Genomic DNA, 14,445 nt, shown 5'->3' on the forward strand with positions numbered 1-14,445 from the left:
TGGGAGCAGATCTGCTGACCAGTCACAAGTGCATCGCCATCCTCTGGACCACACTGTTTTGAGATCAGGCAACACAAAGCTATAAAAAGAAATGTCACTGCAGCAACTTCAGGCAAACTGAAGAGACCAGAAAACTTCCACAAGCAAAGTTCCTGGATCACAAGAACATAGTATTAGTGGTGGTGCACATTTCTTCCCTCTCCATCTCATTTATTCCAGACTAAACATAGGTCATGGGTGATCTGTTATTCCCTCTTTCATCAGGGCTCTAGGTGAGATGAGGATATCATCCTAGTCCCTTCTCCAGGTGTTAGCACAAAGCCAAGGACCAAGTGCCTCCTTGTAGGGCTGAAACTGTGTGAACACTCTTCTCCCTCTGCCCTGCAGCTACAGGGCTTGCTCCTCTGAGAGAAGCTACAGAAGGGGATATTTGACCTCATTGCTGCCTACAACTACCTGAAGGGAGGTTGTGGCCAGGTGGGGGTTGGGCTCTTCTCCCAGGCAAGCAGCAACAGAACAAGGGGACACAGTCTCAAGTTGTTTTGGGGGAGGTCTAGGCTGGATGTTAGGAGGAAGTTGTTGTCAGAGAGAGTGACTGGCATTGGAATGGGCTGCCCAGGGAGGTGGTGGAGTCACCATCCCTGGAGGTGTTCAAGAAAAGCCTGGATGAGGCAGTGCCATGGTCTGGTTGATTGGATAGGGCTGGGGGATAGGTTGGACTGGATGATCTTGGAGGTCTCTTCCAACCTGGCTGATTCTGTGATTCTATGACTTCCCCTCTCAGGCATCACTCCTAGACCACCAAACCCTGAAAAAATGACAATGACTGCTGCAGTTGGTGCTGTTTGATGCCACTGCTGACACATTGATCAGAGACCAAAGGAAGTGAACTAGCTGTGACAAGGCTCTCTCTTGGCAAAGTGGTCGCTCCAGAGCTCGGAGTGAGGCACATCTTGTCTGTGCTCACCGTTTTCCTGGAACTATACCCAGATCACAGTGTGCACTCAGATCATCTGGTCATTTTCCTCTGATGCCAAATCAGGCAGAGATTAAGTGTAGCACTTTGGAATAGCTGAACAGGTGTGCTTTGAGCCATGAAAACTGAGGGGAGAAACAGCAAAAGCCTATGAAAACTCCAGCATACTTATTTTTCAGAGGAAAAAGGCATAACACAGGGGAAATCAAGTAAATACAAACTTTATCTACCAAACCTAATCAAATGCAATAATAAAGAGCACGAGTTTGAAGAAAACAATCAGGAAATCCAGATGGTACACTTCCAGCAACATTCCTCCACCTGCTATTTACACCTAGGGCAGGTTTTATTGCATTTAACCAGAGGCATCACAAGCAAGTCAGGATATAGCCATCTTCAGCAGTCAGTGAGGGCACATAGGACTGTCCCAGAGGCGTTTCACTGCACCCTGGAGGGGTGGGGTGAACTATGCTCAGGAGCTGCCTCTTTCCCTAATGATTGTACTGATGCTTAGACCCCCAGCTGGCAGGCAGCAAGCTTCCAAATGAATGTTATCTGAGATGAAGCCAGCCTGTGGTGCACATTATACAACATTTCTGTCTATATAAACAGGGGGGGAAATATTCAGGCTTGTTATATATATTTTTTTAAATCTTATTTTTCCTGCCCTTTTGGTGTCTCAATTTACCACCTTCACAGTATATTACAAAGCCTTTTTTACACGTGGACCTAAATTTCCTCCTAGACACACTTATTAAATCCTCATTGAAGGTGAAACAGAATTTCACAGGCTACTCTGGGGAAGGTGGTTGAACTGAGGAGGCTTTCTTTTTTTGCTTTGGCATCCAGATAAGAAGGGACTTGTCACACACACCAAGGCATTAATGTTTTGTAGCATCCTTTAGGTTTGCACTGGTGCTACTGATCACAAGTGTACAGGGAGCATACCAAAGATGTATCACAGTATCACAGTATTATCAGTGTTGGAAGAGACCTCATAGATCATCAAGTCCAACCCTTTACCACAGAGCTCAAGGCTAGACCATGGCACCAAGTGCCACGTCCAATCCTGCCTTGAACAGCTCCAGGGACGGCGACTCCACCACCTCCCCGGGCAGCCCATTCCAGTGCCCAATGACTCTCTCAGTGAAGAACTTTCTCCTCACCTCCAGCCTAAATCTCCCCTGGTGCAGCCTGAGGCTGTGTCCTCTTGTTCTGGTGCTGGCCACCTGAGAGAAGAGAGCAACCTCCTCCTGGCCACAACCACCCCTCAGGTAGTTGTAGACAGCAATAAGGTCACCCCTGAGCCTCCTCTTCTCCAGGCTAACCAATCCCAGCTCCCTCAGCCTCTCCTCGTAGGGCTGTGCTCAAGGCCTCTCCCCAGCCTCGTCGCCCTTCTCTGGACACGCTCAAGCATCTCAATGTCCTTCCTAAACTGGGGGGCCCAGAACTGAACACAGTACTCAAGGTGAGGTCTAACCAGTGCAGAGTACAGGGGCAGAACGACCTCCCTGCTCCTGCTGACCACACCATTCCTGATGCAGGCCAGGATGCCATTGGCTCTCTTGGCCACCTGGGCACACTGCTGGCTCATGTTCAGGCAGGTATCAATCAGCACCCCCAGATCCCTCTCTGTCTGGCTGCTCTCCAGCCACTCTGACCCCAGCCTGTATCTCTGCATGGGGTTGTTGTGGCCAAAGTGCAGCACCCTGCACTTGGAGCTATTGAACACCATCCCCTTGGACTCTGCCCATCTGTCCAGGTGGTCAAGGTCCCGCTGCAGAGCCCTTCTGCCCTCCAACCCACAGGTCTGAACCTGTGAAATGCTGAGCCAGTTCAATATTAGACTGCTAATGGGGTTGAGGGGGGTGCTGAAAGAAGCAATCAATGCCTGCAGGATCGAAGCCCAGCCACACAACTCATCAGCAAAGAACATGACAAGAAGGACATTAAATCATTGGAGCAGATCCAGAGAAGGACCACAAGGATGATCAGAGAGCTGGAGCACCTCTGCTAAGGGGACAGGCTGGGAGAGCTGGGGCTGTTCAGCCTGGAGAAAAGAAGGCTCTCAGCAGACCTTAGAGCAGCCTTCCGGTACCTGAAGAGAGCCTACAATAAAGCAGGGGAGGGCATTTTACATGGGCTTGTAGTGATAGGACAAGAGGAAATGGATTGAAGCTTGAGGAGGGTAGACTTAGACTGGATGTTAAAAAGAAATTCTTCATGGTGAGAGCAATGAGACACTGGAACAGGTTGCCCAGGGAGGGGCATGTGGATGCTCCCTCCTTGGAAGTGCCCCAGCAGGGCAAAGCCCAGAACAACCTAGTCTAGCCCATGGTGTCCCTGCCCATAGCACACAGGTTGGAAGCAGATGATCTTCAAGATCCCTTCCAACTCAATCCATTCTGTGATTCCATGACTAATTGTGCCAGGGGAGGTCTAGGCTGGATGTTAGGAGGAAGTTGTTGCCAGAGAGAGTGATTGGCATTGGAATGGGCTGCCCAGGGAGGTGGTGGAGCCACCATCCCTGGAGGTGTTCAAGTAAAGACTGGATGAGGCACTTGGTGCCACACTCTAGTTGGTTGGATATGGCTGGGTGCTAGGTTGGACTGGATGTTGTTGGAGGTCTCTTCCAACCTGGTTGGTTCTATGAATTCTATGAATACAAGCAGAGCCTCTGTCCAGGCCCTCTGTGGAAAACAGATTAAGGACTTAGCAGTCTGAGTTGAGTATTTTTAGCAGAATATCCATGTATTTACTCTCTACTGTATTTTCATTCAATTCATCAAATAAATATTGTCTGTTAAAGATCCTGCACCTGTGAATCAGAAGCCGTAAAGGTCACTCTTTCAGTTTATGTTTGAAAGAAATCTTGGCCTTTCCCAAAACTGCAGATCTTTGTACATAACCTGCTCCTCCTGCCTCCAAAACTGCAAGGAAGGGGGGGGAAAAGGATTTGATAAAACAGAGATCTCCATTCAGAAGGCTTCCAGCTTTGAGCTCCCCATGGGCTGCCTGCCTGCCAGAGCGCTCTTCAGAAGCCAGCCAGTGGGACACACAGGGCAGTCATAAGAGATGCTGCCTTCCCAAGGAGAGACTAGAGACAGGTAGCAAGAAAAGTCTTTGCAAAGTTCAGCAGGCCAAATTTCTCTTTGAATTACAGCAGGACAAAGCTGATCTAATCCTGCCAAAGGCAATGAGGCTATGCTGGGTTCACACTGCAGGAATCTGAAATCAGAATTGGGCCTGCCACGTTCAAAGTCACAAGGACTTCTTCCCAGTGCTTAGGAGGTCTGGCATCAGTAACACTTAAGCTTGTTCAAAGAGGATGGAAAAATGCCACCCTAAGTGTTCAGTGTATCATCCAAGTAATGCTTCAGGCCTCTTTTGCACAGACACAGACAACCATGCACCGAGGTGCAGCACTGTTGCCTGACTGTCCTCCAAGACAGAAAAGCTTTGCTGGGGGTAGAATGGGGCAGGATAAATTTACCACATGTGCAACTAATTCAAGAAGAAAGAAGGCAAAAAAGGTCTGTGATTATTTTGTTCAGGGACTACTTAATTTTAGAGGCTGATAGAAGAAAACTACTGTTTTGCAACTATTGGTCAAAGACTGAGAAAATAATTTTTGATTAATTTATTTCCATCTACTCACCTATGATAATCTGCACTGGATTGCAAGGTAAACAAAAGAGAAAGTGCCTGAATTTCTCAGCCCACTAGATCCCTTTCCATGGAAAGGCTGCCACAGTGGGCAACTTAATTCATAGAATCATAGAATCAACCAGGTTGGAAGAGACCTCCAAGATCATCCAGTCCAACCTATCACCCAGCCCTATCCAATCAACTAGACCATGGCACTAAGTGCCTCATCCAGGCTCTTCTTGAAGACCCCCAGGGACAGTGCCTCCACCACCTCCCTGGGCAGCCCATTCCAATGGGAAATCACTCTTTCTGTGAAGAACTTCCTCCTAACATCCAGCCTAGACCTCCCCTGGCACAACTTGAGACTGTGTCCCCTTGTTCTATTGCTGGTTGCCTGGCAGAAGAGGCCACCCCCCACCTGGCTACAATGCCCCTTCAGGTAGTTGTAGACAGCAATAAGGTCACCCCTGAGCCTCCTCTTCTCCAGGCTAAACAGGCCCAGCTCTCTCAACCTCTCCTCATACGATTTGTGCTCCAGGCCCCTCACCAGCTTTGTTGCCCTTCTCTGGACATGTTCCAGCACCTCAACATCCTTCTTGAATTGAGGGGCCCAGAACTGGAGGACACAATTGTCCCTCTTCAACCAATTAGACCACATTCTGACTTGATAAATGTCTCAGATTCACCTAAAAGTGGTCTGTAAAAGAAAAAGGCTATCAGCTCATGTCTCTGTTTAACTCTTTGTGATGCACAAAATGTGCTCAAGAGGATCTTCTCAACAAAGGTCTTGAGCCTGACTCTGTCTGGTGCTGAGCCTGAAGGGAAAAGGACAGCTCACTTCTCTTGAGTATTCCCACTGGCCCACAGCTGCACAGAGGCCACTCTGGTGTGAGTTGCTGGGTCCTGATCCTCCCAGGAGGAAGGCTTGTATGAGGTGCCCATGAAGGCTCCCCTAAGGTAAGAGTTACCAGCTGGCCAAAGATGCTTTTCTCTCTGCATTGTGCCCTATGCAAAACCAAGACTGGGAAGGGTTGTTTGTGCAGTAATTCCCCAGAAGACTGGCTGGGGCCTGGGACAACAATGAAATGTCAGTGATATGAAGGAATAAAGTAGTGCAGAGAAGAAAGGAAAGCTTTAGCTGGGCTGGTTCAGACTGGTTAGTTGCTACAGCTAACACCTATTTAACTTCAGGAGCTAATGAACACTTCTGAGAGAGGATGGCTTTATTAAAGATTCAATTATTTTCCAATTAAGATGTAAGAGCTGTATTAAATGTCCCTGAAAATACCACAATGTCCTCCCAGCTGCATGCAGGGAAAAAAAGAGAACCAAGATAGCATCCTTGGCTCTTCTATGGTAAAACACAGGCAAAACTAAAACCTTTAAACAAACCAAGCCCCAATTGTCAGGGACTCTTTACCCCTCCCAAGGGAAAAGAAAAGGCCTGACTCTTCTGCAGCTCTCTTCTGCTCCTTTCTTTCCTTGGTTGTTCTCTGTTGCAGAGAACTCCACATGACTAATAGGCTCTCCTCAGCAGTGCTACACACATTTATCTCTTTAAATCTCTCTCTGAATCTGAGGCTCTTTAATCCCCCAACCCTTTGGCCCCATGAGACTATACCTGAGGATCACAGAGTAAGATATTTCTTTCTGGTTTAAGTTTCAATCTCCAGGCCTGCAACAGAAGGAAGCTCAAATTTACCTTATCTGCCATGATCATAGAGGAGCCTCCGTGGATGCCCAGGATGGGAGTGAGGGTCTGGGCAGAAATGAAGTCCAGGATCTGGGCAATGGCTTCCTGGTCTGTGTCATCGGCGAATACTACCCCTTGAATCTTGCGGTCTGACATGAGGTCACAGATGCGAGTGATGATGCTCTTGGGATCCGTCTCGTTCATGGCCACCAGCTCCACCCGTGGCACCACTGAAAGGTGGTGGAAGTCATCTTTCTCGTGGGCATCTTTGATGGCCACTTCGTCTGAGGTCCCCACCAGGATAACCGCGATGCCAATGCTCGGGTGGCTTTTCTGGGCATGGGCCCCGCTCCCTGCTGCTGCGAGGGCTGCCAGCACCAGCCAAAACCTTGTACAGTAGCACTCCACCCTCGGCCTCATCTTCGGCTCTTACACTCCCTGAACAAGGAAGGAACAAAAGAATCGAGGAAGAGTAAGAAAAAAGGGAAGTGATGAACTGGAAACCAGTCATGCACTCAGCCTTCTAGGCAGATCCACTGACCTTCCTCAGCCACCAGCCCTCCTCCCACCTGTCCTTCTTGCTTAACCCTTTGGCTACATTCAGGAATACACACTGGTAAAGTTGAGGGAGGGGGTCAGACCAGCCCAGCCTCTACGACAGAGTCTGGAGTCACTTCAGCCAACAGCTGTCAGCAGAAGATAGGATTGTGTCATCTCTTAGGTCTTGTGTCACTCTGAGACCCAAGTCAAAAGGGACAGAGAATTGTCCTTTGAGGGCCTATCGGCTGTCTTTGTGAAACTAATTGCTTATGTCAAGCCCAAGTCTAAGAGCTTACCCCCAACACAAAGGAATTACTGGTGCTTGAGATCACTTCAGCCTTCTGCTGGAGGTACAGGCAATGAGGGAGGCTGAAGGCATCAGGCAAAGAAGGACTCCCTTCTCCTTTCTCAGCACAGACCATCCAGAATAAAGTGAGATCAAACAGGCAATGCATCAATGGGTGCATGCATATGAGTGTGTCCATTGCACACAACCTTTCTGCCACCAGGACACAGGATCACAGAACATCAGAGGTTGGAAGGGACCTCCAAAGATCACTGAGTCCAACCCCCCTGCCAAAGCAGGATTCCCTAGGCGAGTCCACACAGGAATACACCCAGGTGGGTTTTGAAAGTCTCCAGAGGAGACTCCACAACCTCTCTGGGCAGCCTGTTCCAGTGCTCTGCCACCCTCACTGTACAGAAGTTTCCCCTCTCGTTGAGGTGAATGCTTCTGTGTCCTGTGTTCCAGTTTGTACCCGTTGCTCCTTGCCTCATTCCTGCGCCCCACCAGCTCCAGCCCGCAGTCCAGTCAGCCTTTCATCCACAGAAAGTTCATTTCCTTTTAAAAAGCAAGGAACACAACATTTCCCCGCTGGTCATGGCCAAATCTGGATCAGTGTAGTGTGGGCAAGACATTTCCTCCAAGCCCATATGACAGCTATTTTTGCCCAGGAGCAGAAAGACCCATGGAGCTGACAAAGATTCACCCTCAGCTATGACAGCCAGGGATGCTACACCAATCTGTTCCCTGAACTTGGCCACTTCATTTCATAATCATAACAGTGGAGATGGAAAAACCCGATGAGGTCATCTCTCCAGCCCCTGCCTGAGTGGGACTGTTCCCTGCGGGTTTGTTCCCAGCTCTTTCTCTAGTCAGTCTAGTTTTAATAATAGTTTGCATTTCCACAGCATTCTGTCCTCAAGGTGCTTTACAAACCCTACAAACTAATCCCTGCAGTACCTATGCAGTGTGAGTATCAGAACACCTCCTGGGCTAGGGACAAAACAGAGCAGTGTACCCCAGCTTGTTCACCACCCCTGTGAGAGGCACTGTTCAGTGCGCTCACCCAACACCATGCTGCTGTCTCCAGGAGGTTTCAGACATTTCAAACTAAAGAAAACTTTCCCCCAGCACAAAAGGTCCTTCTCAGCTATTCATGCCCATAACTATATGCATCCGGGTCGGGGCAATGCCAAGCACAAATCCAGGCTGGGCAGTGACTGGCTGGAGAGCAGCCCTGAGGAGAGGGACTTGAGGGTGCTGCTGGATGAGAAGCTCAACAGGAGCCAGCAGTGTGCACTTGCAGCCCAGAAAGCCAACCAGAGCCTGGGCTGCAGCAGCAGAAGTGTGGCCAGCAGGGCAAGGGAGATGATTCTCCCCCTCTGCTGTGCTCTGCTGAGACCCCACCTGGACTACTGCATCCAGTTCTGGAGCCCACATTACAAGAAGGATGTGGAGATGCTGGAGCATGTCCAGAGAAGGGCCACTGGGATGCTCAGAGGGCTGCAGAAGCTCTGCTGTGAGGACAGACTGAAAGAGTTGGGGCTGTTCAGTCTGGAGAAGGGGAGACTTCCAGGTGACCTTTGTGGCCTTTTAGTATCTGAAAGGGGCCTAGAAAAAAGCTGGGGAAGGACTTTTCAGGCTATAAGGGAGTGACAGGACTGGGGGGAATGGAGGGAAGCCAGAAATGGGTAGGTTCAGGCTGGCCATGAGGAGGAAGTTGTTGAGCATGAGAGTGGCAAGAGCCTGGAATGGGTTGCCCAGGGAGGTGGTTGAGGCTCTGTCCCTGGAGGTGTTCAAGGCCAGGCTGGATGGGACTCTGGCCAGCCTGCTCTAGGGTAGGGTGTCCCTGCCCATGGCAGGGGGTTGGATCTAGCTGATCCTTGAGGTCCCTTCCAAACCTGACTGATTCTATGATTCTGTATTCCTCATTGGGCAGCCTCACCTGGAATAAATACACAAGTCCTGTGCTTCTTTGCACTACACTTCTGGTCTTAGGGGCTCATGAACAGGACTCTTCCATACTGTTCACTGCTACAGATGCCTCTACTGAATTAACAGAAAACCACAGCAGCAAGGACAAGGCTGGCAAGGCTTTGGTGAAGCTGGAAGTCCACAAAACAGGCCTACCAGTGACCCATAGGGAAAAGGCACAACAGACCCCATCTTGCCCTGCCCAGGAGAGCTCACAGGCTCAGCACCTGCTCCCTCATTGTCATGCTAAGCAGAGAGAACGTATCCTGCTTTGATATTACCACATAAATAAGCAGATAATAAAACAGATAATAAATATGCACTGGAGGCACCAAATCCACTTAGGAGGCTGAAAGGGAGCGCGGGTGCGAAGCACCAATCGATTCTAAGCTCTCTGACGGATCCACTTCCTGAGAGATGCTCACAAGGAGAACCAAGAGACTTGGAGAGTTTGGCAAAATGAACAGCTAACTTCATTGCAGCAGGACTGTTATCCTCCAATTACGAGTCACTAAATTAGATTCCTTCACAGTGAAATGCAGTCCCCACTACTGCAATGCTTTATTAACTTTAATGCACTCCATACACTGTCTCTCACTCTCTTTAATGCTATATTTGTTCTCTTTAAAATATGTCTCCTGCGGTCTCCCTGCACAGACTCACAGAGTATATTACGCTTGGTTAGGCAATGGCTGGCTGGGATGCTCAGGGAGCAGGCTGAAGTTTTTTCCCCAGCCCCTCTCCCACCAGGAATACTTTGCCAGGCCTTCCAACCCATGGCTCAGATAACAGGGATGCAGGAACTATGCAAGTGGTTGTGGCAGCTGTCTGCCTTCATGCTCAGACATGGACTTCTCCCATTGGGAAACAATGCTGGCCAAGAAACCCATTCCCTTCTCATCACCTGCACCAAAGCCAACAAATCTCTAGCACCTACCTCTGAGCAGCAGAAAAGAGCCTAGATCCTAAAGAGTACCACAGTATCACAGTATCACCTCACAGATCATCAAGTCCAACCCTTTACCACAGAGCCCAAGGCTAGACCATGGCACCAAGTGCCACGTCCAATCCTGCCTTGAACTGCCCCAGGGACGGCGACTCCACCACCTCCCCGGGCAGCCCATTCCAGTGTCCAATGACTCTCCCAGTGAAGAACTTTCTCCTCACCTCCAGCCTAAATCTCCCCTGGTGTAGCTTGAGGCTGTGTCCTCTTGTTCTGGCGCTGGCCACCTGATAGAAGAGAGCAACCTCCTCCTGGCCACAACCACCCCTCAGGTAGCTGTAGACAGCAATAAGGTCACCCCTGAGCCTCCTCTTCTCCAGGCTAACCAATCCCAGCTCCCTCAGCCTCTCCTCATAGGGCTGTGCTCAAGGCCTCTCACCAGCCTCGTCGCCCTTCTCTGGACACGCTCAAGCATCTCAATGTCCTTCCTAAACTGGGGGGCCCAGAATTGAACACAGTACTCAAGGTGTGGTCTAACCAGTGCAGAGTACAGGGGCAGAATGACCTCCCTGCTCCTGCTGGCCACACCATTCCTGATGCAGGCCAGGATGCCACTGGCTCTCTTGGCCACCTGGGCACACTGCTGGCTCATGTTCAGACAGGTATCAATCAGCACCCCCAGATCCCTCTCTGTCTGGCTGCTCTCCAGCCACTCCAACCCCAGCCTGTATCTCTGCATGGGGTTGTTGTGGCCAAAGTGCAGCACCCTGCACTTGGAGCTATTGAACACCATCCCCTTGGACTCTGCCCATCTGTCCAGGCGGTCAAGGTCCCACTGCAGAGCCCTTCTGCCCTCCAACTCAGTCACATCTGCCCCCAGCTTAGTGTCATCTGCAAACTTGCTGATGACTGACTCCATGCCCTCATCCAGATCATCTATGAAGATGTTAGAGGCACCAGACTGTTAAGCACCTACCACATGGGATGTGCCCCCCAAACAGATTTTTCCATTCAACACAAGATGGCAGAGTTCACTGTATAGTGCCAGATCCTCAGGTGCCACACCCTTGGGCTTAGGCCAGATATGCAGGGAGCAGCCAGGGCTAGGAGGCTAATGCAAAGAGGAAGTCATTCGTGCCTCCAACTTGGCATCTCCAGTTCGGATCCTCAGCCATAGAGTCCTCTGGATCGATCAGAGCAATGCTTATGTAGTCTTTGTTGTACCACCCCAGATAGCTCTCCCTCCATTTCTCACTCACATGTAACACTTCTGTCATGCTTCACAGGTGATCTGCGTGCCAGATACCAGTGTCCTTCTGAGGGAACAACAGGTACCAGGTTCAGGCTGGGCTCCCTCATAGGATGGGACCCAGAGATGCAGCAAGGTATGGGAATACAAATAAATCACACCTGAGTGGTGGTCTCCATCATTCAGCTGCCATGAGGCAGCAGGTTCACTCCCAGTGCAGAGTTAAACAGCTCAAAGACTGCACCAGCAGTGCTTATGGTGTTGCAATCTCTCCCCTTCCCTTCTTGAGGCTGACTTCTGTTCACAAACAGTAGTCACTGCCCACAATTCTGCCCACATCCAAGTGCTGGCTGTTGCAGGAGGGGGCAAATATCCCAGCACCAATCCAATGTCACTTTCCTCCCCTGGTCTGGCTCACTACAAGTCCCTTTTGAACATGTGCTAGAAGAGCAGAGGCAGGAATGAACCAGCAGAGACATTATCAAATGAAAGGCAATCCCAGAACCAGTGTGAAAATGTGCTTTTGCATACACAGCACTTAGGTTTTATTCCCTAATCTCAACACTGTTCAAACGCAAAACTCCGAGGCACCCAACCAAGGAAGAACTGGAGGAAGCATGCAGACCTCCTGCTGAGTCGTGCTCTTGTTTCCAGTGAAGAAGAGGGCTGGAGAAATTTACCACCACAGCCCTGACAGGTGCTGGTAAAAGAGGGTGTTTGCCTTTAGTCCTTTCAGGTAACTTCAATATTGCTAGAGTCTAATTTCACCAGTCCAGAATGGGGTTTAAAATGTATTAGTATATCTTATTTCTAAGTATTTTACATCAGCAGATTTTTTCCCTTGGTGAAGATGTGGGGAAACAGTGTTTGGAGTAGTTTCCATGATTTTGCCACCAATTTAGCTAATCCCAAACTCGAGTCTGGTAAGCAAAATCCTTTACACATTACTCCACACAACCATATTGTCCCTTACTCCCTGGAAAGCAATAAATGACAAAGCCATTAGACAAAGTGGGTTTACAGACTTATCTCTATTTAGGTATAAACATGCCTGTAAAACCATTATGCCTCTATAATCTCATTTTACTTAACCAATAAAACACATCCACCTTGGTAGAGGAATGCAGCATCTGCTCAGTGCTGTAGAGCAATGTTACACAATTGCTGTTAAAACGAGAAGGAAAAGCTAACTCTTCCAATTGAAGATGTGAGAGGAATGTAGGTAGTCAGACAGCAATTATTCAGCTTGGAATTTGGCCAGGACCAAAGGTTAGATTGCTTAAAAATATCATCAGAACCTTATTTGACATTGCATTTTTATGTGGATCAGATCTAAGTTCAGTATTAATAGAAAATTATTAGGCTGCCCAGGCAAAATACAGCTCAGCATTCAGAGATATTTCAAATACAGAAAGTACACAAATAGGTCACCCTGCATTCAACCAGGCTAACTGCAAATAAAGAGCTACTCAGGTAGTCTACAGCAGAGCCAGGCAATCTTCAGGGCAGAGAAAGAAACTCAAGAGAAACATGGGCTGCTCCCAGGAGTCTGGGGACAATCTGGTCGTGTGCTGGTGTTGGTACCTCCTTCTGCTGCAACTGTGCCAGCCTTGGCAGCCTTGTGCAACAGCATCTCAGGAGGGTATCTGCAGGTCTCCAAAACGCTATCCCCAAAGTCAAGAGGAAAAGAAGCCCTGCAATACTGACTCAGACCAAAAGCTTTCTTGAAGACAGCTTTCCCAATTAGGAGGAAGACAATGACTGGGACAATGACTGAAGAGTCCACACTAGCCACCAGTAAAGGCATAATGGCTCCATACTGGAGGAAGAAGAAGAGGAGGCTCAGGGGGGACCTCGTTGTCTACAACTACCTGAAGGGAGGCTGCAGCCAGGTGGGGTTGGTCTCTTCTGCCAGGCAACCAGCAACAGAACAAGGGGACACAGTCTCAAGTTGTGCCAGGGGAGGTCTAGGCTGGATGTTAGGAGGAAGTTGTTGCCAGAGAGAGTGATTGACATTGGAATGGGCTGCCCAGGGAGCTGGTGGAGTCACCATCCCTAGAAGTGTTCAAAAAAAGCCTACACAAGGCACTTAGTGCCATGGTCTAGATGACTGGATAGGGCTGGGGGATAGGTTGGACTGAATGATCTTGGAGGTCGCTTCCAACCTGCTTGATTCTATGATTCTATGATCACCTACCTCCAGCCTTCTCCCCCTGTACCTCCCTGGAGGGCCACGTGGAACTTCATATCCCAGTGCTTTCTAGGCTGTGCTCACTGGGAGCTCTGATGATGTCCCAGAACTGATTAGAGGCCTCCAAGCCATAGAATCAGAATTCAACTGCTAATTTTGCATCTGCACCACCTCCAGTGCTAATTCCCAGCCCTACTCTCATCCCTGATTACTAGCCCAGTTCCAGGCTCACCACTACCCTCAGTCCCACCACTATCTAGAGAGAGATGTCCTGTCAGCCCCAGTGTTACAGTACCCATTGGTATTTGCTCAACTTTGACAGCATCTTAACTCACACTGGATTCATTTCTCAGTTTGAACAGTATCAGACAACGAATCAAAAAGCAATCCTTGCATAACAGGCCCTGCTTGGGGGTAGAAGAAATCCATCACCTGTGAGATACTTTACACTGCTGGAAGGTGCTTCGTGCCTGGTGTCCAAGACACCACAGAAAACAACCAATGTTCTAGAAGAAGCTGTATGGAACTCACTTCTCTGTCTGGCAAGGAAGTAGCTGTACATCCAGAGCAGAGAAGACTATTTCTGTGTTTACCAGCTGCAAAAGGCTGGTGCATATTTAATCTTTTTGTCTACTACTCACCTTACAGATAAACTACAGAAGCTAAGAAGCCTCATCCAAAGAAAGGGATTGGATTGACTGCAGCCCCATAAACTCTTACTCCTATGACCTGGGGCATAAAGCTCTAAATCACACCATAATTTACACCTAAGTTTTGCCAACTCCCTAATTTTTGTAGCTTAGGTCTACCTTCCACTCCCATGGTTACTGTCATCTCCCCAGTGCAGCCAGGCTGTACATGATACAGCTCTGAAGAAGCATTTCTCATGTTTTAACACTCTTTTAACTGTTGTTCTACTGCTCCTTCAGCTCAGGCTATTTGTATGAT

General features: G+C 49.0%; 1 protein-coding gene across 8 annotated transcripts in view; it reads right to left on the reverse strand.

The window, feature by feature from the left end:
- GRIN2B (glutamate ionotropic receptor NMDA type subunit 2B) overlaps positions 1 to 14,445 on the reverse strand; it is a 332,222-nt gene that overhangs the window by 203,695 nt on the left and 114,082 nt on the right. For all 8 annotated transcript variants that reach the window (XM_064155083.1, XM_064155084.1, XM_064155085.1 and 5 more), the window contains one exon: positions 6,327 to 6,755. In XM_064155083.1, the coding sequence (XP_064011153.1) occupies positions 6,327 to 6,737 (411 nt within the window). In that variant the 5' untranslated portion in view covers positions 6,738 to 6,755. The remainder of the gene's footprint in view (positions 1 to 6,326; positions 6,756 to 14,445) is intronic.

Source organism: Pogoniulus pusillus, chromosome 15 (assembly GCF_015220805.1).
Source record: "Pogoniulus pusillus isolate bPogPus1 chromosome 15, bPogPus1.pri, whole genome shotgun sequence".
In the NCBI taxonomy this organism is placed as follows: domain Eukaryota; kingdom Metazoa; phylum Chordata; class Aves; order Piciformes; family Lybiidae; genus Pogoniulus; species Pogoniulus pusillus.